The 26,462-nt window shown below is 40.4% G+C and overlaps 2 protein-coding genes across 3 annotated transcripts in view; both read left to right on the forward strand.

The window, feature by feature from the left end:
* The first annotated feature begins 249 nt into the window (after positions 1–249).
* bicc2 (bicaudal C homolog 2) lies at positions 250–23,452 on the forward strand. Of its 2 annotated transcripts, XM_066668641.1 has the most exons (19): positions 250–286; positions 886–932; positions 2,148–2,217; positions 2,668–2,747; positions 3,349–3,510; positions 4,348–4,401; positions 4,959–5,153; positions 7,737–8,006; positions 8,857–8,988; positions 9,229–9,448; positions 9,797–9,930; positions 10,371–10,561; positions 12,513–12,612; positions 13,442–13,481; positions 14,825–14,976; positions 16,878–17,058; positions 21,595–21,752; positions 22,298–22,397; positions 22,891–23,451. In XM_066668641.1, exons 3-19 carry the CDS (start codon positions 2,151–2,153, stop codon positions 23,019–23,021), a joined length of 2,367 nt encoding a protein of 788 aa, XP_066524738.1. In that variant the 5' UTR covers positions 250–286; positions 886–932; positions 2,148–2,150; the 3' UTR covers positions 23,022–23,451. The 2 variants fall into 2 exon arrangements, with proteins under 2 accessions (XP_066524738.1, XP_066524739.1); XM_066668642.1 differs by lacking the exon at positions 250–286 and having other exon boundaries at positions 681–932; positions 12,516–12,612; positions 22,891–23,452.
* A 1,227-nt stretch (positions 23,453–24,679) lies between these two features.
* The window catches only part of spock1 (SPARC (osteonectin), cwcv and kazal like domains proteoglycan 1), a 338,530-nt gene continuing 336,747 nt past the window's right edge, over positions 24,680–26,462 (forward strand). The window contains 1 exon segment of the mRNA XM_066668610.1: positions 24,680–24,819. The gene's annotated coding sequence lies outside the window, so the exon portion shown is untranslated.

The following is a 26,462-nucleotide window of genomic DNA, read 5'->3' on the forward strand; positions in this document are numbered from 1 at the left end:
AAACAAGGACTACTGACGTGCAGACTGACCAATTAAATATTTACAGAGAAGGTTATCGACCAATAACGGTAGCTCTACAGTCAGACCGTCCAATCAGAAGATTTTAGGCTACTTTACCACGCCCCCTTCTCACTCAAGCGAACCAATCGGAGTAGGGGAGGGCGGGACTAGTTTGTGAACGAAACGCTTCTCGAAGTTCTATGTTAACTCTAGAAAAACAAAATCCCGGACGTTTGTGAAATTCCGCCCGGACATTTTTTAAGTCTAAAAAAGAGGACATGTCCGGGTAAAAGAGGACGCCTGGTCACTCTATTTTAACGAAAAACCTGTTAAAATTCTCAATCCTCATTCCTGTTACTCGTTTTTGAGAAAATAAATCTCGTGGACATTTTTTCTAAGTATTTCTATATTCATGTCGGTATGAATTTTGCTTAAATGTAGATCATGGGAATATTACATTCGTGTAGGTGCTCCTGTTTGTAGACCTCGTCTTTTATTATTTAAAATCTTTTTTTAAAGTTCTTAATTAATACAAGTAAACTAGGAATAAAGAAGGATTAGTATGTGATACGGGCTGTAAAACAGTAAAACACCAGCCCGGTCCAATTCCTTTCATTTAAGAACGATAGTGCTTTATAAGAAACAAACGGACATCTCCTTCTGTCCAGGGCGCCCGAAGCATCGTCCTTTTGCGCATGCGTGTCGGTTTAAGAGCAGATAAACGTCACATTAAATAGACAATGTGGACAGCAGAGGAAAAAGTCAGATCATGAACACAACAACAAAAGTCTTCAGTTTTACCTGCTGTGTGAACGTAGACCGGAAGTGTGGAGCCATTTCCCCGCTTTTTTTTTTACTTACTGTGATTGTTTTATGAATATTTAGGACCTGACGAAGAGACCAGCCTGACCGGAGAGGAGTTTTTTCAGAAGGTGAGTTCCCACTTTTAAATAAAGAGACAGATGACAATAAAAACGTGAAGGCTCTTTGTCCTATATTTTGTGTGTTTTATCCTGAAGTTCACCTTATGTGAATAAAATGTTCTAATTTGTTTTTGAATATGTATATCCATCCTCCCCATAATCACTTTATTTTTGAATTAAACAGTTTGTTAGTGTTTTATTAAAATGTCCAAAAAAATTTTATGAGAGGGCATGCAAAAGACATTCACAAATTGATGTTTAAATGTACTTCTGTTTGGTCTACAGCAGTTCAATCTTGCCAATCTTGAAATTGAAGTATTTTAGCATTTTCTTTTTCTTTTTTTCCTTATTGAATCATCTGATTGGAACATAATTTAATATCCGTCTTAAAGGAATACTTTGTAATATTTTTACCTTAAAATTACAGCTTCAAAATCACTGTGACGCTCCACTGAGCTTTAGTATAGGGCCTCTGTCCCTGCTACTCTGGGCTCAGCACTGCAGAAACTGCACTATGTAACTTTTGGAGGAGTGTAGGAAACTAATCTAATCCCTATTGATTTCAGTACAGTGCTGTAAAAAATGTATTACACTAGGGGGAGCCCCAGGAGCAAAAAACACAAATCTTACCTAGTGTTTCTTTAAATGTTCTGTAACACGGGCTACTGAAAATGATCATGTAAAATTGAATTATGTAAACTGTCCTAAAGGAGCAAAAATAAAATTTAAGATACATATATGGAGTGTCTGGTCTGTGGAGTGAATGGTACAGATTGAGATGTTAACAGTGTTTACATATAACATATTACATATTTTCTAAAAAGAAAGAAAACAATCAGAGGAGAATTTGGTTTTGCTTGGCAATCATGAAGTCTCTTGCATTTGTCTCCAGTAAATGTATTATTAATGCAAGTGTAACCCCGGGAACACTGTGTCATCTGTGCTGTCTATTCATTTCTGTGGAAGTGACTTTGTTGTAGATTCAGTGTTGTCTGTCCTACAGGGTAATAATGTGCTGCTTTGAAATGCTAATTGTGAATTGTCACTGTTGAAAATGTGTGTGTAGGGAGGATATGTCCATCATTCTTTTCTTTTATTCCCACACACCTGCTTTTCATCTCTGTTTCTTACACATATATATCTGTCAAACACACACACACACACTCATTCTCTCTCTCTCTCTCGCTCTCTCTGTCTCTCACATTCTCACCTCTGTCTCTTCAGATAATGAGGGAAACTAGCACTCAGGTGAAATGGCCATCAAAGCTGAAGATTGGTGCCAAGTCGAAGAAAGGTGAGAGAAGTCTGATCTCATATAACAGTCTGATTTCAGCTTCTTCAGGCGCCTCTCTGTGAGATGTCTCAGCTGTCTTCCATTAGTGTGCTTTCCTGCTGCTCTAGTGTAAGTCTGCAAGACTGTGCAGAGTGAATGGCGTTACATTGATCTGAAGAAAAAAAAAATCAGAATTCATTGCCTTCATGTGAAATAGACTGACAGAGCATTCATCAGTGCTGATATTAGACATTAAGTTTTCATATGTATTCACTGTACCTTGCATTTTATAATGTACTCTATCAAACTCCTTTCACTAACTTTACAATGTTTTACAGTGTGTTATACTATGTCTATACAGTATTCATTCAGTAACTTTAAGATGCCTTATTGCATTCTGTACTGGACACCACTCTTTTGAGAGGTATATGTGTGTTTGAGTGGCTTACTTCTGTGATCTTGTACTTTTAGATCCACATGTAAAAGTAGAGGGAAAAAGAGACAATGTCCTTGAGGCCAAGAAAAAGATTCTGGAACTTTTAGAGACTAAGGTAAGTGTATTAGATGCATATTTTAGTTACAAATTCTTATACAGCTTTCAAACATTACAGAAGCTATGTAAAAAAACAAGCAACATTTGACATAATTAGACTTTAATCCAATACTTGCAACTAATTTACTGCCACTGTATTCTTAGATTTTGTTTCTTCTGAATGTTATTGTCAAAGTTTAACCTTCACTTAAGAGAAATCATTGAGACCGACTGAGAGCTGGGTCAAACATTATATTTCATTTATCTGTTTTAAAGCCATTTTTGTCCAAATATATAAATGATTCACATGAAACAGCTGTGAAGATTTCATACATATCTTTTAAAGGACAAAATCCAAGGCTAAAATGACTTTAGCATTTACTTGATTTGATTCAAATAACCCTGTTTGCAAAAACCTTACTAATAATAACTCTCCACTGAATATTATAACACAATCTGTATGTATTTATTCTGACAAAACTTTGATTGTGTGTAACACTTTCTCATCAGGTTTAATGATATGTTTGTTAGCATTCTCTGACACGTTTCCAGTCTAGCAACAGTTGTGGGTGGAGAGGTCAGAAAATTGTATGGTCTTCTCTTTCCCACGCTGACCATAGGTCAATAAAGTGACTCTGAAGATGGACGTGACTCATACAGAACACTCTCATGTGATTGGTAAAGGAGGTGGGAACATCAAAAAGGTCATGGAGGACACATCCTGTCACATACACTTCCCTGACTCCAATCGTCACAGTGCAAGTGGAGAGAAAAGCAACCAGGTACGAGTGTCCTGGACGGACGTCAGTGTTTTATAGGTACCAGGTGATGTGACAGTCCAAGCAGGGGTGGATTACTAACCAGCCCAACTGAGAGGTAGCCCAGGGCTCTGTCCACTAGAGGGCCCTTGATCAGTACAGATTCGCAGTTGATTGGCCTGTACACACAAGTCACTCAAGTCACTTACGCAATCATGATACAAACATTTTTACTGGAGCTGTACTTTCAAGGAACGTCTACAGTACATTTACGTAGAGAATATAATTTTACCCTGTTGCATTGTGGTTATGTTAAAGTTATGAAAAGGTACATATTTATAACTGAGTGAGAATGGTCCTTTGGAGTTTAAGAACCCTGTTGTGGGTGCCTTATTCATTGTTTGTACCTTGTGGGACTTGCATTTACCTCTATAGTAATTTTCTATAGCAATTATCTGTAGGCCATGACACGGTATGGAACCTATATAAGTCTTTGAGGATGACTGGCCTAAACATACATTAACATCTATAAAGGCTCATTCTGTCAGTAGTCAATAATCCTGCTTTAGTCTGTTTCACACTAGGAGGTGTTATGACAGCTGATGTTTTTGGAATAATTCATTATAGAAGGTCATGTAGGTTTATGCTGTTGTCATTGCAGGCTTCAAAGAAGCTTATAAATGAACGCCCACATTAAAATGTTAACATAATATATATATATGTGTGTGTGTTGTGGTGTGGTGTCTATGCATTTTTATGAGGAAGTTTCCATGTCCGACTGTCTCCTGTGTGTGGTGCTTTGGTTGGCTGAGATGAGGTTTCAGCATGTTGAATTTTTCTCTCTATTTTGTGCCTTGGCAGGTGTCCATTGCAGGACCAGTGCAGGGGGTGGAGGCTGCTAGAAAACTTATAAGAGTGAGTGTCAATAACTGATCTCACATTTTGGGTTCTCACATTCATTTTTTTTTTTTAAATAATACTGTCTGTAAGGAGTTTGGTGTGTTCTCCCTGTGTCCGCGTGGGTTTCCTCCAGGTGCTCTGGTTTCCTCCCACAGTTCAAAAACACACGTTGGTAGGTGGATTGGCGACTCAAAAGTGTCCGTAGGTGTGAGTGAATGTGTGAGTGTGTGTTGCCCTGTGAAGGACTGGCGCCCCCTCCAGGGTGTATTCCCGCCTTGCGCCCGGTGATTCCAGGTAGGCTCTGGACCCACCGCAACCCTGAACTGGATAAGCGGTTACAGATAATGAATGAATGAATAATTTGAATCTCAATCATTTGCACAGAACCAGGATCATATTTGAATCATTTAAGGTATAATATAATTAATTAATAAATGGAGGTGTACTTGATTTTTGGAAAGCAACATTAATTAAAATATCTAGAGCTGTTTATTGTACTAAATCTGAAAAGTACACCTGATAGAGTGTGCTAGGTGCAGGGTGAAATTTCAACCTCATGCTGTGTCCTTCAGGACCTGCAGCCTCTGGTGCTGACGTTTGAGCTGCCGCTGACACTGGTGGGTGGGGTTGTGACAGATGCAGGGTCTCCTCTGATTCAGCACATCGCACAGGCTTTTGGAGTCAGTGTGGCATTTAGGACACAGCCCAAACTCTACTGCACCACCTGTGTGGTTCGAGGCCTGCAGGGAAACTGTACTGCTGTGAAGGTACCTCTGTCACGCTCTCACACACACACACACACACGATATTTTTTTCTGCACAACTGACAACAACAAATGACTTATGTAATGTGTGGAACTACCTTGAAGACCCGACTAACAGATAAGACTCCAGATGATGTAGAAATGCCACCTCCTAAAATTTCATCTGTAGTTATCAAAATTTCTGCAGTTATTTCAAAGGAAAACAAAATACCCCTTAAATGCCTTAAAATGATTTAGACACACACTTTTGCATTTATTCAATCAATCAATCAATCTATGAAAATGCAATTAGCCTCCACCACTCCTCCACTCACTTGTAGCTCAAAGCCCTGCCCGGCAAATCGACTGGATTGGTTTCTTAGATATATGACATCAGAAACTCTCACTGTGTGAATTTACCTATTTGAGATTGTCACTTATTTTGCTCATGGAAAGTCTTTTAGCAAAAACACCACCCCCCAGATATGGTAATTAAGCACTTGATTTTAACTGGAAAGTGTCTTTAAATAAAGTAGAGGTAAAGCAGATTTTGACTTCTCTTGTAAAGTTCCTATTTGAAAGTTACTTATTTGCGCAACATAAAATGGTTGTGTCTAGAACTTGTTTTGTAATAGATGTGAGCCTGAAGTCAGTAACCTCAGCACATCACCAGATGCTGGATATTTCTCCTGGTAATGCTCTGCCAGATGCTCTATAATGAAGCCTATAATTTAGTTCCTGTTTTTTCTTTTTTTTTCTCCCCAATCTCATTTTCAGTAAGTGAAATGCTGCTTTGTACAGCACATGTCAGGTTATTGACCTCGCTAGTTAAATACCTTCTGCATTGTGGCATTTAAAATAACCTTAGATGAGTAAAAAAACCTTTAGAAGTATGTTGTAGGTTACTGTTTTGCTGTGAGGTACAGGTCCAGCCTGAGGCCATTGGCTGGATTGGAGCTGTTGAGATACCTCTGCTCACATTAGTATTCATTCAGGAGCTTCCATCAGTGACATCATCCATCACTCTAGTATGCGTATCTCATTTGTTTTAGACGTCTTTCAAATGTCAATTGCATTCAGAAATAACATTAGAATTTTTTTGAAATTTGTTTGTCAAGTATATATATATAAATAAAAGATGGATAGATGTACAAACACACTGATTGATGGATGCAAATTTGTTGTCGTTGTTGTATAAAGTAGAAGAACAGGGCGACAAAATTCATTACATTTTTGCCTATATTTATATTTTTTAAACATGACTGAATTAAACATAATTTTCTAAACCAGTTTGTGTCCTAAATCCATAAGCAGGAGTTTAATGTAAACTAGTGTAAAAAGCATCACTCAACCTATAGCCACATTGTGTATCAGTACTAAGGGATTATAGATTACTGCACTATAACACCGCTCCACAGTCCAGTGTCGCCCCGGCTTTATACCCTGTAGCCAATGCTTGGAATTGGGTATGGTGACTCTCATATGTTCATGTGTTCAATTTAATTTTCTAGACTGAGAGTATCCTTAGATGATACACAATGTAAGAAAGGCTCTGGTTGCTGTAGGATTTATCAGATTATAGAAGTAAAGACTCTCAGACTAGGTGCGCACACATTTTTCATCATAATGTATATCGTCGCTGTCTAATGAAAATGATGTACCTCCAAACATAGTAACTTTACAGAAGAAGGAAAACCCGTCCTAACTTTCATTGGAAGTCAATGTAAAAAGATTTTCATTCCATTCCAAGTAATTTTGGAGTGTTTCTATTGGTCCAATCGTCATGAAATTTTCACACAATGTGAAAATGGCTTGGACACAACAATATGTGTGTATGTACTATATATATATTGAACAATCACTGGATTAGGAAATCAATATATGTATCTGAACTCAAAATACGTTCAAAATAGGTCTAAAAATAGTCTGTCTGTCAAGGATATATTTTAAACGTCAATGGACGTCCAAAATCCATCTTAATAAGTTAGTTAAGTGGTGACCAATCGATAACGTCAGTGGACGTTCAAAACGTGTTTTATACAAGTAATTTATTTCGGGACCAATTAATAACGTCAATGGACGTCCAAAATACGTCTAATAGTCGTCTTTTCAATGTCTGTGTTTGGACGTCTTTTCAACTTTCATTTTCAACCTTAAGAGAACGTTGATTTGATGGCAGTCATTACGTTATTTCAACGGCTAAATGTTTACTGGGATTACATCTACAAGGTAGACCAATGAGGTAGGTGTGTCTAACAGAGTCAACAGTGAGTGGACATACCTACTCTGTGATTGTCCTGTGGGGGCTCTGATCATTGAAGAGCAGGGTAAAATGGGGATAAAATATGCAGAATAACACCTGGACACCAGTCTGTAACTGTAGAACTCCAAAGTGCTCATCTGTGGTCAGTGGAGCTAAAATAGACAAGGAGTGTAGATACAAAATAGGTGTTCCTAATCCAGTGATCATTCATGATCAGCAGAACAATGGGAATGGATTAAATGGCCTTGGAAAAAAAATCTCACATAGATTCTATTATAAGAATGTAATTCTTTCTATTTTAAATTAGTTTAACTCGTTACTCATTAAACTTTTGCTCATGGTAGAAGGCCACCTGTGTCCTCATGGAGGTGCTCCTGGGACGGGAGGCAGCTGCGGTTGCCGGGGTAACGGGGGTGATGGTCAGTACGCAGCTGGATGTGACCTCTCAGCAGCATCTCTTCCTGCTCGGCCAGAATGGAGCTAACTTCCTTAGCGTGATGCATCAGACGCAGACACAGATCGTACTGCCTGACCTTACTGCCCCTCAACACACACCATCTCTGCTCATTCAGGGCACTGCAGATGGCGTGTGTCTCGCTCGACAGCAGCTCATGGTGAGTGTATATATATATATGTGTGTGGGTGGGTGGGGGTGTGTGTGTGTGTGTGTGTGTGAAAGCAGTATATACACTCCATCAGCACTGTGGTAACATTCCTACTGTGTTGAACACTGTCTAATGCTTTGTCAGCTGTATATTTAGAGCAGTGATTCTAAAACTGGTAATCAGGGACCTCCAGAGTCTCCATATTTTTTGCACTATTTCTATGTATTGCAGTTTTTCTCAATCCCGGTCCTAGTGGGCTACTGCCCTGCACACTTTAGAGATTCCTCTGCTCCTTTCACACCTGATGCAATGGGTGAGCTAATTAACAACCCCTTCCAAAGTTGAAGTGGGTGAAATGGAGCGAAAAGCAAAACTTTGACATGCAGGGCAGTGGTCCACCAGGACCAGGATTGAGAATCACTGATGTATTATGAATTGGGATCAGAAAAATATATGAAGCACAAAGGACTACTACAAGGACCACAGAGCAGTCAAATGTAGCAATAAAAGAATTGTTTTATTTCCCTAAAGAAATTCTTGTGAATGTGATGTTTGAGTTTGAAGAACCTTTTAAAGTTAAAAAAGGGTCTAAATTAAACATTATATAATTTTCAGCTTTGCTAGATGATAAGATCATTGCTTTGAAAATAAGAGCTAGTGCAGGGCTAGTAATGGAATGGTGGAAGAATATTCATTTATTATCATTGATTGCCAAATTATGAACTTTATACTCACATTTCAGGTTTTCAGTTAAAAATATATTTGTCTTATGTACTTTTATCTCTTTGTTTTTGTGTTTCTGTGCCTTTATATTTTTTGTCTTTTTGTCTTTGTGCCTCTGTCTCCCTATGTTGTGTAGGACTGCCTGCCAGTGTGTCTGATGTTTGAAATGAAGGAGGAGGGTGAATCAGACCCCTGTAAACTTGCCCAGATGATGCAGAGTCTGGGGGTCTTCATCAGTGTCAAACCAAAGGTCAAACAGACGGCTAAGGTACTACTTTACCCATAATGCACTCACAACGTAGCTAATCTCTTTTCACTCTTTTTACAGTCGAAATCTTTTTCGTTGAATCTTTTACTCATTCCGATATGTTTTAGGACTTTCTGACATCAAAAATTATTTTCATGTTCCTCAGTTGGAATTTGTTGTCTGTCTACTGTAGTTTGATATCCAGTGAACTACAATTCCCAGCATGCTGTTTTGACTCTAAAAAGCAATTGCATTTCCTAGTCAGTGGTGGTGAAGGGCTTGGAGAGAAACATAGGGAGTCTATATGAGGCCAGACGTCTCCTGCTAGGTCTGGAATCCTGCGAAGTCTCCATGATGGCTAAGAGCTCTAGCGAGGTCTCCGTGGCAACCAAGACCCCTCCAGACCCCCTGCTGGTCAACAACGGCATAACAAGCTACTGGTTGAACATGCTAATGCAACAGCTTCATCTCTCTGAGGCAGGTGTGTGTATGTGAACCATAGATTGTTTATTTATCTGTTATAAATACATGTGTATATATTTTTTACTCTTTACAAAATGGCTAAATGTAGCAAAATTTTATGATACCAAAGAAAATGGGGGTTTACATGGGGTACACATTATATGACAAGACAACTCAACACTGTGGGTGTATTAGGGTGCATGGCTGTTAAGAACCATCACTGAGAAAAGCAACCAAGCAAAAAAAAAACAAAACAAACAATAGACCAAACAGTAGCATAGTACTGTTTTACTGTTTATAGATTGTGTTTATTGATACATTATCTTTAGGCTACACTTTAATTTTCAATGTTGTTGCACACCCTCAGCCACTGTCCTCACACCTGGACCAGTGCCTAGTTCTGCCCCAGTGAAGCCTCGGCCTTCTCCCCCACCAGGATTGGTTGGTCCTGCAGACGAGGGACGAGTGGGACTAAGAGGAGTGGAAACTAAGCTGGAAAAGGTGTGAATAATGCAAGGCACTTATCTGCACTGCAGCTCCACTACAAATCCTTATTGGAGGTTAATGTGGAGACATAATTAGTGGAAATTTGTCCTAAACTGCCATCAGTAGAAACCTTTAAATGGTTCCATTATTCCTTCAGGATATTCACATTTATATTAGGCTTTTTGGGAGCAGTCGAGAGCCTATTATTCATATTCTTTTTTATGATCAGACAAAAACGTAGGTGTTACTTTGACCGTGATAGAGCTGTAGATCATGTGATGTTATTAACAATACATTCAACCCATGAGTTTTCTGCTGCTTTAATACAACAGCTTTGCCATATAAAATAAAATAAAAATCACAGATGACCTAAACATTATTTTAAATATATAATCAGGGTAATTACAAAATGCTAACACAGAAATAATAATATGAAATGTCTTTGTGTGTTTCAGATTCCAGAGAACGAGGACCAGTCAACAAATTCAGAGATTAAGAGTTCAGAACTACAATCACGAGAGTTCACTGAGGTCAAAGAAGTCACTGTCAAACCTGCAGGGTCAGTCAGGAGAAACAGCCAATCGGAGGCGGGCAGAGACCAGACTCAAGAGTCCCAACAGCCAATGACACCGCAGACCTCTCCAAAGTAAATCTCTTTATCATGGGTCTTGTATAAGACTCAATCTCCACAGAAAAGCATGACATGAAATGGGAACCTCTGGATTAGCTGCATACAAGCCTTACACCAAGCCCAATGTCAAATGTTGTTTTGTGGGGTAGAATGCCCCTGAGTTTGGGGCTGTGAAGCAGTCGAAATGTGTTCTCTGGAAAGGCGGCGCTTCATCCAATCCCTGTAGAATGAGTTGGAATGGTATTTGTGATCCAGAACTAATCATCCACTATCAGTACCTGACCTCACTAATGCTGTCATGGTTGAAAGAAATCAAATCTTCACAGCCATTGTCCAACAGTAAAGCCATTGTGTAAAGCCTTTACAAAAGAGTAGAGGCTGTTTCTGCAGCATAGGCACCAGCCCTGTTATAAACCTTAATTTCAAAATACATGTTGGATGTGTCCACACTCTTTGTCCTCATAAGGTATGTGCCCCTTGTCTGATTTTCTGCCCTTTCACCTCTATAACCAACACATTAATCCCGTCATCTGGAGACATGTGTTGAACATTTGATAGTTATTTGGAGTAATTTAATTTCGGGTAATTTTAAAAAAAAGTAACCTACCTCTTTATGAGAATATAAAATAAGTTTTTACTTTACCAGCACTTCCTGCAGGGATGGAGGTGTCTCGCTCATTTGTGGAGGATTTTTAGCCCAGTGCTTCACACCTGGCTGTTTTAACTGTGATATTTTTCCAGTGTGAACTGTTTAAATCTAGTACTGCCCGAAGCCTTTAGTAGGATTTGGACACATAGACAGCTATCCTTGTGGAAAATCTCACTGCAAAGACTCATAGGGCATTTCAGCTTAAGTTCTGCCTCTTTATAATTTATTCATCATCACCATCATAATAATAATAAACCTTTATTCTTATATACGGCTGTTACAGGAACTCAAAAGTTCTTACAGTTGGCAGTACACAATGCATCACAGATCATGGGAACACATAGTAAAAATTATACCCATAGACAGTACTAGACATTGCAGGACAAGACCTAGGGACAGATTATATGCATGTGTGAATATATATGATTTAAGATTAGATTATATATATATATGAAGAAAATTTTTGACTATTTGACCAGTGGAGGGTGAGAATTCCAGAGTCAAGGCCCTAATCTAGAATATGTTCAGGAACCAAAGCCTTGCAGATTGAATGGAGGACATAGAAATGTTTATTGGGAAGAAGATGATCAGATAGATATGAAGGAGTGAGATTGTTATGAGCTTTATAGGTACGTAAAAGTATTTTGAACTGATTGTGATATTGGACTGGAAGCCAGTGAAGATGTTGGAGAGCAGGTGTAATAAGGTAATACAAGGAGGTGTGAGTGAGGAGACGTAGAGCAGAATTTTGGACCAACTGGAGTTTGTGAATACAGAAATGCAAGGAGTTACAATACAAAACACAGATTTTGGAAATGTTACTCAAGATTGCAGATCAGAGAGGAAGAAGACAAAGCTATATCATCAATGTAGAGAGTAAGAGGGGTTTTATTGACGGCTGACTTCGAGCCAGTAAGAATAAGTTCAGTTTTATTGCTGTTTAGCACGAGAAAGGGTTGTTTCACCCAGTTTTGGTTTGTGATAAACAGGTTTCTAGGTGAACAAAGGGTGGATCTGTAATGGATTTCTACTCAAGTAGATCTGAACGTAACAATGAAAGTCTAGTTTGAATTATTTATAATAAATATGGCTTGAAATGAAATCTTTTCCTAGTAAAATGCATTATAATTGAAGTATATTTGCTTCTATTGTAGTGTGACCATTTTGGAGATACATATTTTGTTTTTTTTGACAGCAAAAATCTTCACGCAGCTGTTGCATGTATTGTTCCTTAGAACTGTGCTGAACCTGCAGCCTATTTAGACATCTGTGTATGTGTGTGTGCGCGCGTGTGTGTGTGTGCATGTGTGTTTGTAGCAGGTCTGTGAGGCTGGAAGTGGATGGCATGTATTATAACAGGGACAGACGTTGCAGTCTTAGAATCTTTCCATCTCTGGACTCCAACTCCAGTAATGAGGTAAAATGTCCACTGAAAGATTGACCACACTCAACTCTTTTTTCATTCCTTTCGTGTTACTGATTTTGGTCTTTCTTTCTTTCTTTCTTTCTTTATTTATTTTTCTTTCTTTCTTTCTTTTTCTTTCTTTCTTTTTTCTTTCTTCCTTTCTTGTTACTGATTTTGGTCTTTATTTCTTTCTTTTTCTTTCTTTTCTTTCTTTCTTTCTTTCTTTCTTTCTTTCTTTCCTTTTACTATTTCATTTATTTCTTTTTTTCCTTTTCTTTTGTTCCTTTCACATTCTATGCTTTTAAATATCTTTTTTTCCTCTGCCTTTTAAAATATACTATGTACAGAAAGACCTAATATATAATCAACATTTCGCTCATGTTAAGGTGCAGAATTTTAAGGACTGTGAATGCTGGCTCTTGAATTCACCAGTGTAATTTTCATCAATCCAAATAACAACAAAACTGGTGTCCTTTTTTGCTGCTGGGAAAACCATCAGGGTTTTTTGTTGTTGTTGTTGTATTTGATAAAATGAAGTAAAGCATCTGTTCTGAATTTAATCCAGAGAAAGGTTGATTATATCAGCCTCACACAATGGGTTGAATGCTGGATGCAAACCAAAACATATTACATTATCTAAACAAAATATCCTGTCTGTAAAAACGCTCTTTGTTTAGGGGCACTGTCTTCAGCTCACATGAAACAGAGAGAAGGAATAAAGGAACAGCATGTGTTCAGATGTGTGTGGTTGGTGTTTGTATCAGACAGTGATTGTGTGTGATCTGATAAATGATATACTGACATGTGTGGTTCACCGGTCTGTTTTCTCTCTCTGTTCCAGGATCAGGACTACCAGAGGAAGAAACTTCTAGCAAATCAAGGTTTGTTATCTTCCTTCCTTAATACTTTCTTCCCTTTCTTTGTTATTTCCTTCCTTCCTTCCTTCTTTCTAACCCTCCTTTGGCTCCTCCCATTTCCTTTGTTACTTCTCTCTTTAACATTTTTGGGTGTGTTGCTGTGCTAATATATCATCATTTACCCAGTGGCTGTGTTGTCCTGTATTATACAGTCAGCCTGTTTTATTTAGTTTGCATATTGAGACTCCATATTGCATTTTAATAAAAATGAGCTGTAATTTGTTTTCTGTTTATAATTCTGCAAGAATAAGACTTGTCCACTCTCAGAACCCGAGAGTGAATAACTTCAGTGTTGCATTAATCATGAGTTGTCCAACTTCAGTTTTTTAATACATTAATCTGTGTGGCAGAAATGGATATTGAGAAGGCTGTGATTGGACGGCTCGTGGGCAGTCTGATTGTAGGATCTGAGCTGAAACTATTTGGCATTCATCACGGTGACTAGGCCACAAAATACATTAAAGGTCCAGTACGTGCCAGGGAGGTGATATAGGGGACCCATTTAAGCGTCATGCAGAGCCAAAGAGGTGATAGAGGGGACCCATTTCAGTGTGACACGCTGCCAGAGTTATAATAGAGTGAGATAGCACCACCTACTGAAATGCGTGTATATACACACACACACACACACACACATGCATATAAACTCATATGAACACAGAACACCATCAATACACACGTGCATACCACTTCATCCACACAGACACACACTCGCAGAGAGAGAGAGAGAGAGAATGACTTCACAGATTTTATATGTCCATATGTTCTCATACAACACACACACACACACACACACACAGTTTCCCAGGAGTGTGAGTGTTTGTCCATCATTCAGAGTGAGTCATTTGGAGACTGCCGTGTGCCAAATGTGATGGTGCACCCAGAGAGGAGCTTAATGGGATTGTGAGCTGCTGAGTTTGAATGAACCATCTGCTACACACACACACACACACACGGCGACAGGATTGCGCCCACAGAAACTCACATTTATCATAGAGAGAGAGATCACAGCACGTTTTTCTCTTATTAAGACATTTAATTAGGTTTCAGGTGTTTAATAATGCAGAGGAATTCAGACAGAAGGCTCTCTAATTGCTACACACACACACACACACACACACACACACCAATTAGAGAGTGCTGTTCAGTGCCACTTTAAATCTGGGCTTTTGTTTTGGCTTTTAATTCACTATTTTAATTGGTGTGTGTGTGTGTGTGTGTGTGTGTGTGTGTGTGTGTGTGTGTGTGTGTGTGTGTGTGTGTGTGTGTGTGTGTGTGTGTGTGTGTGTGTGTGTGTGTGTGTGTAGCCATGCAGAAGAAACCGGTGGTTACTGAGGTGCGGACCCCCACAGACACATGGAGTGGTCTGGGGTTTTCCAAATCCATGCCTACTGAGGCACTGAAGGAGCTGCGTGGTGTGAGCCGCCGCTGTTATCGATCCTACCTCAATAATCAACAGGTACACACACACATATTTACTTACACACACACGTACACATGCACACACACACACGCTTTTATACATTGTAAAGACATGGGCTCATTATTCATTCATTCATTATCTGTAAGCGTTTATTCAGTTCAGGGTCGCGGTGGGTCCAGAGCCTACTTGGAATCATTGGGCGCAAGGCAGGAATACACCCTGGAGGGGGCGCCAGTCCTTCACAGGGTGGGCTCATTATTATATATGGTTATATATGTAATGTAATACAAGGGATAATACAAGTATACCTATAGAGAAAATACACTTAAATGCCATTCGGAACGTTTCCTTTAGAATTAATGTGTGTTGTTTCCTGATATGAGTGGATCAGACACAGCAGTGTTGCTCAAATGTTTAAACCCCTCAGTGCCATCTACTGGCGCCCCCTCCAGGGTGTGTTCCTGCCTTGCGCCCAGTGATTCCGGGTAGGCTCCTAATCCACCGCGATCCAAAATTGGATAAGCTGTTTCAGACAATGAATGAATGAATGAGTGTCATCTACTGGACAGAGAATAGTCCACCAACCAAAAATATCCAGCCAAGTGTCCACTGATGAAGGACAAGAGGACGACCAACACAGTGTTGAGCAACGGATGAGCTTCTGTCTCTGATTTAACATCTACAAGGTGGACCGACAAGGTAGATGCGTCTCGTTACAGCTGCCAATAAAAAAAATCCATCAGCACACACCCTCTGTCTGATCCACTCGTGTCAGGTCAATCCACAATAACATGTGCATTATTTAATGTGGTATTTCCTGTATGTGAATGACCTTATGCAGTCTATTATTGTTCAGTTAAGATGGTGTGGTCATTTGTAAAATCACCAACAAAAAACAAAACAGTAGTGCAATAATTAGTAACGTCTACTAACAGCTCTGTAAAGATTTTTTTTTTGTCCTGTGAGTGTATGGAAACAAGCACATATACGCACACACGCACCACCTAATCTGCTGCAGTTTGTTTCAGAGAAACGAATGATCATCTCGTCCACCTCCTCATTATCCATTAACCTTAAGCAGCAGCAAGGCGGACTGTTTCACGGCCTGCTGAGAGCAGCTGCGGCTCTCACACACTGACAGACTCACACACTCACATTACCTTTCACTTTACTGAGGTTAAAGGAGCTCTCTCCTCCCAGGATTTGTTTCAGCGGCTCTCCACCTGGAGAGGGAATACACAGTGTGAAAGTGCTTAGAGCTAATGACCTGAATATTTTTAAGGAACACACACACACACACACACAAATAATAAATGAAATCCCAAATGTGATTATTGTCATGCAGTGCAGCAAAGCTGGCTGAGTCGCTCCGAACTCCAATTACTCAGCTATCACTTCTCAGAGAGAGAGAGAGAGAGAGAGAGAGAGAGAGAGAGAGAGAGAGAGAGAGAGAGAAGCGCCATGGAAGGATAGAGAAGAAGCAAGCAAGATACAGAGTGAAAATCACATTACTGTCACATTTATTCCACCATTCCCTCCATCCCCGCCTGGCGTCCATCGTCTTTAGTAAAGCTCCGAGTGACTAAAGCTCGCTGCAGCGTTCTATTGGTGAGGGTTATTTAAAGAGCTTTTTTCACCCTCTCTCAGTACGTTACTGAACACATTACAATAAATACAAATGGACTACAGTCTATTAGTATTAGAGTGGGTCATTAGGATGTGAATGGTTGTGGCTATTGAGCTTGTGCCAAATTACACTGGTAGGACATTTGATGCAGGGGTTTGTCTCATTTTGTAGTGAGTAGATTTAGTGCATTGCAACCCAGAGTGGTATTAGTGCTTATGGAGCATCAGGTGAATGGTTTTAATGAGTAATGCGCCACACAACAAGGCAATAATGAATTTATTTGATTGTGTGTGTGTGTGTTGCTCTGCAGTCGTTGGGTTCTCAGAGTGGTAAGGAGAGAATTGCAGGTAATGGAAGTGACTCTGAGAACTGGAGAGAGAGACGAGGGTCTGCATCTTCATTATCTGTGTCATCCTCATCGTCCTGCTCACCCACATCCTACTCCTCATCCTCTCCCTCACCCATGACTGCATTCAGCACCTCAAAGACATGTAAGTGTGTCCAGGTATGATGTATATTATGTACCATATACATATATGGTACACACACTGCACTTACTGTAACTAGCCATTTTATGTAAAACACTCAAAGCCCATTTATGATTCCTGATTGATTCAACACTGAACCTACGAAGTAGCAGGCGCAAGTGCTCTACATCATCGTGAGTGTTTATACTCAAGTGTGCGTTGGCATCCGCCTCACTCTGCAATAACACCTCCAAAACATTAGGGCTGAACCTCAAATAATTTCCTCAAAACTATGTAGTAGTATTAGTTTAAAAAATATCTGTAAAGTGCACTATTTAGGAGGTAGGGTGCTAATTGGAACAGAGCAGTTATATTCAGTGCCAGGAATGGGACTAATGCAAAGCCAGCCCATTTGTCCTGTGTGTTCCCGCTCTTTGTAGAGAGTTTTTTTTTTTTAAGTTGTACGTATTTTTCCCTTGTTCCAACCTTTCAATTGCTCAGTGACATCCAAACCAATGTCTGAGAAATGCTCTTGCCATGAATTTGCTGCTGTCTGACAGTCTTTGTCGTGTGGCTAAAAGTTTTACGTACGTTCATTTCTTCCGACTGCAGAACAAACAAATTTGTTGCTGTGTGGCAACGCGACACATAGTTACAATTCTGAGGATGTGTGTGTGAGGCTATGCCATAGGGTTCACATCTAATATGTACTTACGTGTTGCATACAGGTTAGGTTAGACACAGAAGCATAAATTGGCCTTTATTGTCTAGTGCACCTTGTAGTTTAGTAGTGGAGCCACTGCAGTAGTAAGAAAATACTGCCACAATATTATTTACATGTCCATAAATTGAAAAACGACCCGAGTAGAACCATCAGTGACATATACACAATAGCACAATAGTGTTAATACTGTTAATCCATCCATCCATTACCTGTAACTGCTTATCCAGTTCAGGGTCACGGTGGGTCCAGAGCCCACCTGGAATCATTGGGTGCAAGGCGGGAATACACCCTGGAGGAGGCGCCATTGAGCAGGGCAACACACACACTCACACCTACGGACACTTTTGAGTCACCAATCCACCTACCAACGTGTGTTTTTGGACTGTGGGAGGAAACCGGAGCACCCGGAGGAAACCCACGCGGACACAAGGAGAACACACCAACTCCTCACAAACAGTCACCCGGAGCGGGAACCGAACCCACAACCTCCAGGTCCCTGGAGCTGTGTGACTGCGACACTACCTGCTGCGCCACAGTGCCGCCCATACTATAATATATTATGCTATTGAACCATTGAATCATAGTGTCTACCTGTCTACCTTAAAAAAGCTTATTTGGGAAGTATTCATTGACACCTTAAACAAACTCTCGACTGTGAGAACTGGACTGTACTCCAGTACTCCTGTATTTGTAAACTTACCAGGTGAACCTACATGGTGTCTCTGACAAAATGGCCTAAAAGTTAGATGCAATAAATCTCAATCTTACACACACATCTCCTTTTCCCGCCTGTGATACACTCAGACTATTTGCTGAGTTTGAGAGCCTGGTTTTGGCTGTGTTGTCTCTCTGGAGGATCTTGCTGATGTAACAGGCGCCATTACCCACCATCCTCTCTGTGCTGTGCTCTTCCAGCCGCAGCATCTCAGTTGCAGACCCACCAATAGACAGACACAACAGAGCACTCACTGTCTCACTCCTTCACATGGTCTTTTCCCAGCAGAGTCTTTCACTCTCTCACACAGACCCTCCCCAGCAGGGTCACTTTAAGCACCATTAGACCTTCAGCTTTTCTTCATCAAGCGTGTGCAGTCTGCCTCAGACCCATGAGCTTACACTTTGTTTGTTTTCCACACATTCAGCCTGGCTCCTTCTCTAGTGTGAGTGTTTTCCTCTTTACGCTTTCTTTTCCCAGTCAGTTTCCATACGCGAGCTACAGAGAACTAATCACAGCCAAAACTTTTCTTTACTGATTAATCACATTTTTTGGTAGCGATAATCAATGTGTCACATAATATGAACGAATCCAAAGTGTAAATTGTAAACTAACTTCATTTGTGCAAATATATACAGTGGAACCTCTACCTACGAACTTGATCCGTTCCGTGACCCGGTTCGTAAGTGGAAAAGTTTGTTTCTCGAGTCAATTTTCCTCATTTAAAATAATGGAAAAGCAATTAATGCGTTCCAGCCCCCACCCCGAAAGTCACCCTTTTTGCACTGATATATGTTTACAACACTCTCAAATTAGTAAAAAAAAGTACATGTAGCGTTACTAAAAATAAAAGAGAAATACAGTGGTAACAGTAATAAAAAAGAAATAAAAAAAGTTTTAAGTGGTTACACATCGCTACCTTGAAGACGTGACGACTGGCTGGAGGAGTAACACAGGCACTGGCTGTATGACGGGAGGTGGGGGGTGGGTGGAATAACGGAGAGTAGGTGGGTGAATGTGGGGAGACGAAGCGTAGATACGGCTTAACTTAGCATGAATTTCGATGTCTGCTATTTACACTAATGCTAAATTGCTAAAGCTACAATTTGCTAATCTTAAAAGCTCACTCGATGTCTGGGCGCGCTGGGAGACTCGTCTATTGGGGTCAGTGGCCATTTCCAGCTGCCGGCTCGGCGGAGGCTCGGGTTCGTTTCTAGAGTCATGGTTCGTTGGTAGAGGCAAAAAAGCCAAATGCCCGGTTCGTATCTTGGAAAGTTCGTTAGTATAGGCGTTTTTCCATGAATTTGTGGTCATTCAGTCAAAAGAGCATTGAGCTTTGTTGACACTTAGAAGTCCTGTGTTACAATCAACGTTCCGTTTAATCTCACAGGTGTTCAGTGAGTTTGAGGTCCTGCTCCAGTGAGATTAACTGATAAGTAGATTGTAACCCAGACTTTCTAACTGACTTTCCCACAGCAAACCTTGTCATTATGTTATTATGGACCTTGCTTTGTGCACAGGGGCACAGTCACCCTGGTACTAGAATGGCCCTTCACCCATTATAATATGGGTTGGATTTATGATCCGCAGTATAGTACAGAGGTTGGAAAATGATGAGCTGTATATGTTATGGCATGTATTAGAAAAGAATGTAGGGTTTGTGAATGACCTAGCCATGCTTACAGGGTAAATCTTATTGCAAAATACATCACATTTTAAAAATGGTGTCAACAAAGACATTGCGGTAATATACTTATAATGTTGAGTTGCTTTCCCTATCAGTTTCACCTTATTAAACATATAGTGGCAATGAGCATGCCACCTTAAATAGGAGGACACTGGAGGGAGAATCACTTTGGTCCCAGGCCTTTTATCCACACAAAGGCAAGCATCAAACTTTAATTAAAACTGTTCCACCTTAGGACAACACCCACAAGTAATCAGAGAGCCAGAGTGAGTGAGATGAGTTATGCAACTGCCGTCCCACCTTAGTCTGTGTTGCGCAAGTCAAAGTTACTGCTTCTTCCCCAGGGGGTTACCTTGCTATAGAGGCAAGGCACAGCCAGCTTCAGGGTTTTACCAAGCCCTCTACATCCCACCTCAGTGAACTCAGGCCACACAAATCTTTTTTATGTTTATGACATTAGTATTTTTGTATTATTGTTTATTGTATATTAAAACGACAGAAACAAATCTGTATGTTTGTTTCCCATCCCAGAACCGCGTCTTACATAAATAGAAAACTGTGACTTTCCCCAACTGTCCAGGAATAAAGTGTTTTGGATTTATCTTTGGCACAAAATATGAGAACAAACTCCGGATCAGACTAGAGGATGCAGACATATCAGAGTCTGCAGTAAGTGTATGTCATGCAAGCTGTATCACCTCGAACGTCCTGACATCCTCAGTTGATAAAGCGCTGTTGGTACTGAAAGTCAAAGTCAGTGAGAGTCTCAGTCTTCAGGGCTTAGCTGCTCTCACTGAAAACAGCATCGTTCAATCCCTCTCACTCGTCCAAGAGCTTAGCGAGCATTTCCCTCAGCTTCCACTAGCCATGTCCACATGTTCAAATGCTTTCAGAGGCAGACAGAAACAAAACTAAAGCTTCTGATGCACTGAAGCTGCCAAGTGCCTGTTGCATATGCATAAGCAACTTCTATTCAGTATATTTTCAGGCTGAGAGACATAGTCACTGATCTGTTAGGGATCGCTTTAGTGGAATTGCTCTTGACCAAATAGTAATAAACTCCTGAGGATGAGTCACAACACATCCATGAGGTCAGAAAGTAATATTCACTCAGACTCAATTTGACATTGACATCGCTGTCACAACAAAACGTGATATCTCTGTATCTGTTGTCTTTAAAACACTTTTTTAAAAAACACTACCTGTCGTCTACATTGTGTAATTGATTTTAAATTTCATGATAAATGGACAACTAGAAAAGGTTAAAAAAATGTCTATCCATTATCGTCCATTAGAAATTAGGATTAGGTTTAAATTTCTCTGGTTCATATGTCGTTTTGGAGACATTTTACATTTTTTATTTTACACGGACTTGAGTGGACAATCCTCTGTATTACATTTAGGGATTTTACCATTTAACCTTTGGTCTTCCAGCTGAGGGATACCTGAAATGCAGCAGCTACTTTGAGGGCATGTCCAGGCCTTTGACTGGCCAACTTCCAAACACCTGCCCTCAGCCCAAAGACGATATGCTGGAGTTACTGGTTCAACTTGGCCTAGAGAAATATAACACAGTCTTCCAGGAGCAAGAGGTAATATCTATCTCTCTCTCTCTCTCTCTCTCTCTCTCTCTCTCTGTGGACTGATTGACATTTCTGGGGTTTGGGTGGAATAAGAGGGATGGGAAGACAGTCATGGAAAGCTCCTTTCACTATGGACCCTAACTCTTAGGAGTCATTATACTTTGCTTGTGTGAAGAAATTACATATCTGGGCTTTGGTGGATTTACGGAAAACAAATTGGACAGTTTTGGCTTCAGACTCTTACCTGAAAGGTAGCTGATGGACCCAATGCAAAAGGGACCCATTGAAAAGAGAATGGGAGACCTCCAGTGGAGAATTGTATACGGAACCTTGGATAATTGTTTATGCACCAAAAGTACACTGTTTTAAAGAAGGAGAAAGTTGTCCTTTTAAACTTCTTGTTTGATGCTGCAAGATTAGAGAGTGTGTGTGTGTGTGTGTGTGTGTGTGTGAATGTGTGTGATGAATGGGATGGATTTGTACTGAACATAAAATACACCACTTCCTGCAGTACTAAGAAAAAGTGTTCCTCTCTCTGTCTCTCACTCTCTCAGATTGATTATCAGACATTCCTCACTCTTTCTGAAGAGGACCTGAAGGAAGTGGGTGTGTCCACATTTGGTGCCAGGAGGAAGATGCTGCTGGCTATTTCTGGTGAGTATTTGGCAGAGCAGCTTGGGCTTTTTATGGAAGACCAGAAGGCTTTTGAATTGCTGGGCATTATCAAGCTCGATCACCCCTCAGCCTAGATGGTTTAGAAGTGTAAAATTAAGGAAAATGACTACAATTTCACTAAGGTCATCTTTGCCTTTTGTAAAGTAGTTGCTAGAAAGTTCTCTGTCTGCCTGCCTCCCTTCCATTCTGTATTTCTATGCCTGTAGCTGTAATATAGATGTCATACATTTCCTTTTTAAGATTTGTAGAAATGTTCAGCAGCGTTAACACACTCATCTCAAATCACAGAGTGCTGTTTATGTCTATTGTAAGTCTTTAAACTCTACATTTCTATAGCTTTTCCTAAAATATATAAGGTTTACCCATATTTAACAATGCAGTGTAACCCTACAATATTCCTCTTACTTGTCTCTCTTTCTGTCTCAATTATACTCTGACTCTGATAATTTACTCTCTCTCTCTCTCTCTGCAGATCTGAATAAAAGTAAGATGAAGCCCTCTGAAGCCCCTGCGGTTAAGTCGGTCTACCTCGAGGGCGGGGCTAGTGGTCGTCTTCCTCGAATTATGGACGAGGATGTAGCTGCCAAAAGTAACCGCTGGTGACAGGGACACTCAATAGACTCCATTATCTATGATACACTTCTGGCAAGTAGAGGTGTCCCTCAGGGTCCAGTACTAAGATAAAAAGAATTAATAAAGGACTGAATGTTATTGTTAATTACAGGACGAATAGAGAGTGGACAGATGTGATATGACTCTCAGAGGAAACGTGTAAGAATATCTGACCTTCACTCTGAACCAACTACTACTGCCAACAATTAATATGCAAACCCTTATGTCCTTTTCTTCTTTCATTCTCTCTCTCTGTCTCTCTCTCTCTCTGTCCCTTCTTTCTCTATGCAAACCTCTCTGGGCTGTGCCGTGACATACTGCACAAACGTGAGAATTTTATTACAAATATTATTAAACATTTCAGATAAATTTGCCTCTTCATTCAAGACAACAACACACAGATCTCTGTTTGATGAGAAGTCCTGGTTAAATATAAGCGATGGTTGGCTGGTTTTTGCAGTTATCTTTCAGTGCTAATCAACAGACACATCATTTCAAATGTTTTTGAGTGTACAGTGAGGTACACTTCAAACAAAAGATTCCGAAATGATTTCCAGTTTGGACATACAAGAGAAAACATTTCTGTGAGGATTGGATGGAATTCAGCCACATAAACATTGGTAAGGCCTGGTATTGCTGATAGATTATTTGTTCTGGAACACAAAGGCCACTCCAACTGCTCAAGTTAAAGGATGCGTCGGGATGTCAGAGAATACTGCTGCCCAGTGCTAGCTGACAGAACACCTTTTTCAATAAAGACAAACTGGAAGTGCACTTGTATGTCCACATTAATATGAAGATCTGGAGCCTACCAGCTAACAAACTGAGAGAAAAAGAGTCAGATACATGGGATTGAATAAAGCATCCTGGTTTGGCTTCTGAGATCAAGTGCTGAGTCTTTAAGATTGTCCCGCCTCCTCGTATGAGTATGTCCGTACAGAGAGCTGGAAGCACATTCATTTGAGAGCACAAAGGTTAAATAGAGTAGGAGTACTGAATGAAAACTGTGAAAACAAAAACAAAGAAAAAAAAAGACCCCAGTGAAAAGCTAAAATTCAGAGCTGATGTGCACTCAGTGGCTTAATATCTTACGGGAAGTGATGAGCTCTCGCCCCTCTCTGCCGTTGTATGCTTAGCTGAACCTATGTGTGCTTTTAGGTCCTTTACACCTTTATTTGCTACACATTGGAAAACATGAGAATTTCTTTTTTAATTTATCCGAGAACTTACATTTACGTTTCGTATATAGCTGCTCGAGATGAGGGTAGGTACATGAGCTTTGCCTGAGGTAAACAAGGACTACTGACGTGCAGACTGACCAATTAAATGTTTACAGAGAAGGTTATCGACCAATAACGGTAGCTCTACAGTCAGACCGTCCAATCCGAATATTCTAGGCTACTTCACCACGCCCCCTTCTCACTCAAGCGAACCAATCGGAGTAGGGGAGGGCGGGACTAGTTTGTGAACGAAACGCTTCTCGAAGTTCTCTGTAAGCTCTAGAAAAACAAAATGCCGGACGTTTGTGAAATTCCGCCCGGACATTTTTTTAAGTCTAAACAAGAGGACATGTCCGGGCAAAAGAGGACGTCTGGTCACCGTACTGAAAGGGACTATATAAATACGGGGACAGCAGTGCTCTGTTGTTTGATACTTGTCGTATTTCTCACATCTCACAAATGTTTTGTTTAGATCCCAGGGAACTGTGTTAAGTTTTGGAAAAAGGATATAACATGAGCTTTCAAGAAGAATACCAGAAATCACAGTTTCATCTTTGTAAACACCCCTTGTAAGTAAATTGAGTTAATTTAACGTGTGGTTATTTCTAATACTGGTCTTTAGTTGGACACAAAAAGAATGGCTAATATCATACACTGCTCTGAAACACACGAGGTTGTGTGTTTTCATTAACAGTTGTGGGACTATGATTAGGTCAGAGGCACAACTCACTGGTGAGATGCTGTACACACAGGCAGACCGATAGACGCCAGGCTGGGCTACGTTTCTTGAATATTTAAGTGAAGTAAAAAGTGGAATAACTCAGTTCAATAGAAAAACAAAGACAAACTTTGCCACATATTTCAGAACCTGAGAAGAATGTGTCTAATCAGTTAATTGTGAATTTAAACATTTGTCTGATAGGAATATACAGTGATGTTGAACGTCATAAGCACTGCCCAGCATTACTTATAGTGGCGCTGGGCATTATGGGTTAATCACGGGTCTGTAGTATAATCCTCTGCCAGTAGGGGGCAACATGTTGCCATCTGCTGCCACCGGGTCTTGGCTTTCCTTATTTTTTTCACCGGTTTCATACTCACTGGAGATCATTTTCAGTTGGAGCTAATTACAGTGCGTTGAAAATGCCTGTTTCAGGTAGTGTTGAATTGGCACAATCCATTGTTGAATAAATACACGCTTCTGATAAATGAATAATTAAATGGCATTAATCAGAAAGGGGTGAAAAATATGAAACCGCTCTCAATATCGAGACGATGCACCTGACTGCACAGCTGAAAAGTTCCAATTAAAATCCTCAGCCGTGCTTATTGCCTCCGTATGCCACTCAGCGGGGACTTTAATTCCCCTATCTCTCACCTTCATGCCACTGAGCCGCGTTGCAGCAGCTCTTTCTCCACAACCAGCATTCACAAGAGCATCCAAGCTCATGAAAAGGTTCCCTTCCTGTTTCTGCAAGTTATTTTTTTAAGAATAGAGTTTCATACAGAGTTTAAAAGTAAGCCTTGCTTCATCAGACCACAAAAAAATGGGCCCTTATTCAGACAGCTCTTCACTAATCACTCAGGGCTCTGGACACAACCAGTAAATCATGCTGGCACCGTGTGACACACAACCATACCACAACACTTTAACAGCTGAAATCATCCTCACACTTGCGCACACACTCACACACTCACACACAGCAGACCTGTCAATCACACCCTCTCTCGTTTTCCCACCCCATTTTTTTTCCTTCCTTTCGTCTTCTACCCTTCGTTTCTCTGCAATTTTCTCCCCCTCTGTCTTTTCTCACACCTCTCACACCTTTTCTCTCAACTATTTTCTCTCTCTCACTCTTGTCTCACCTCTCTCTCTCTCTCTCTCTCTCTCTCTCCGCTTCCACTCACTTGTCTTCCCAGATGTACATGGACACCTTGTTGAAAACGCTCCCTCAGGGGACCCTGTAGATTCAGTGGACACACACACACACACACACACGAACACGAACACACACAGCTCGTGATATGGAGTGTGTCAGAGTGGATATGTGGATATAAGAGCGGAGCTGGCTCGAGGCGAGTGGCCACTACTGTCTCTGTGCAGCGGGGTGTTAAAAATGATCCCAGTTCTGTTCCTGTCACAGCACTTAGGCCTGGACTGTGTAGGAAATCCCACTTTGACGCACACAGCACAGTTTACTATTGTGACCAT

This window comes from Hoplias malabaricus, chromosome 4 (genome assembly GCF_029633855.1).
Source record: "Hoplias malabaricus isolate fHopMal1 chromosome 4, fHopMal1.hap1, whole genome shotgun sequence".
Taxonomy (NCBI): domain Eukaryota; kingdom Metazoa; phylum Chordata; class Actinopteri; order Characiformes; family Erythrinidae; genus Hoplias; species Hoplias malabaricus.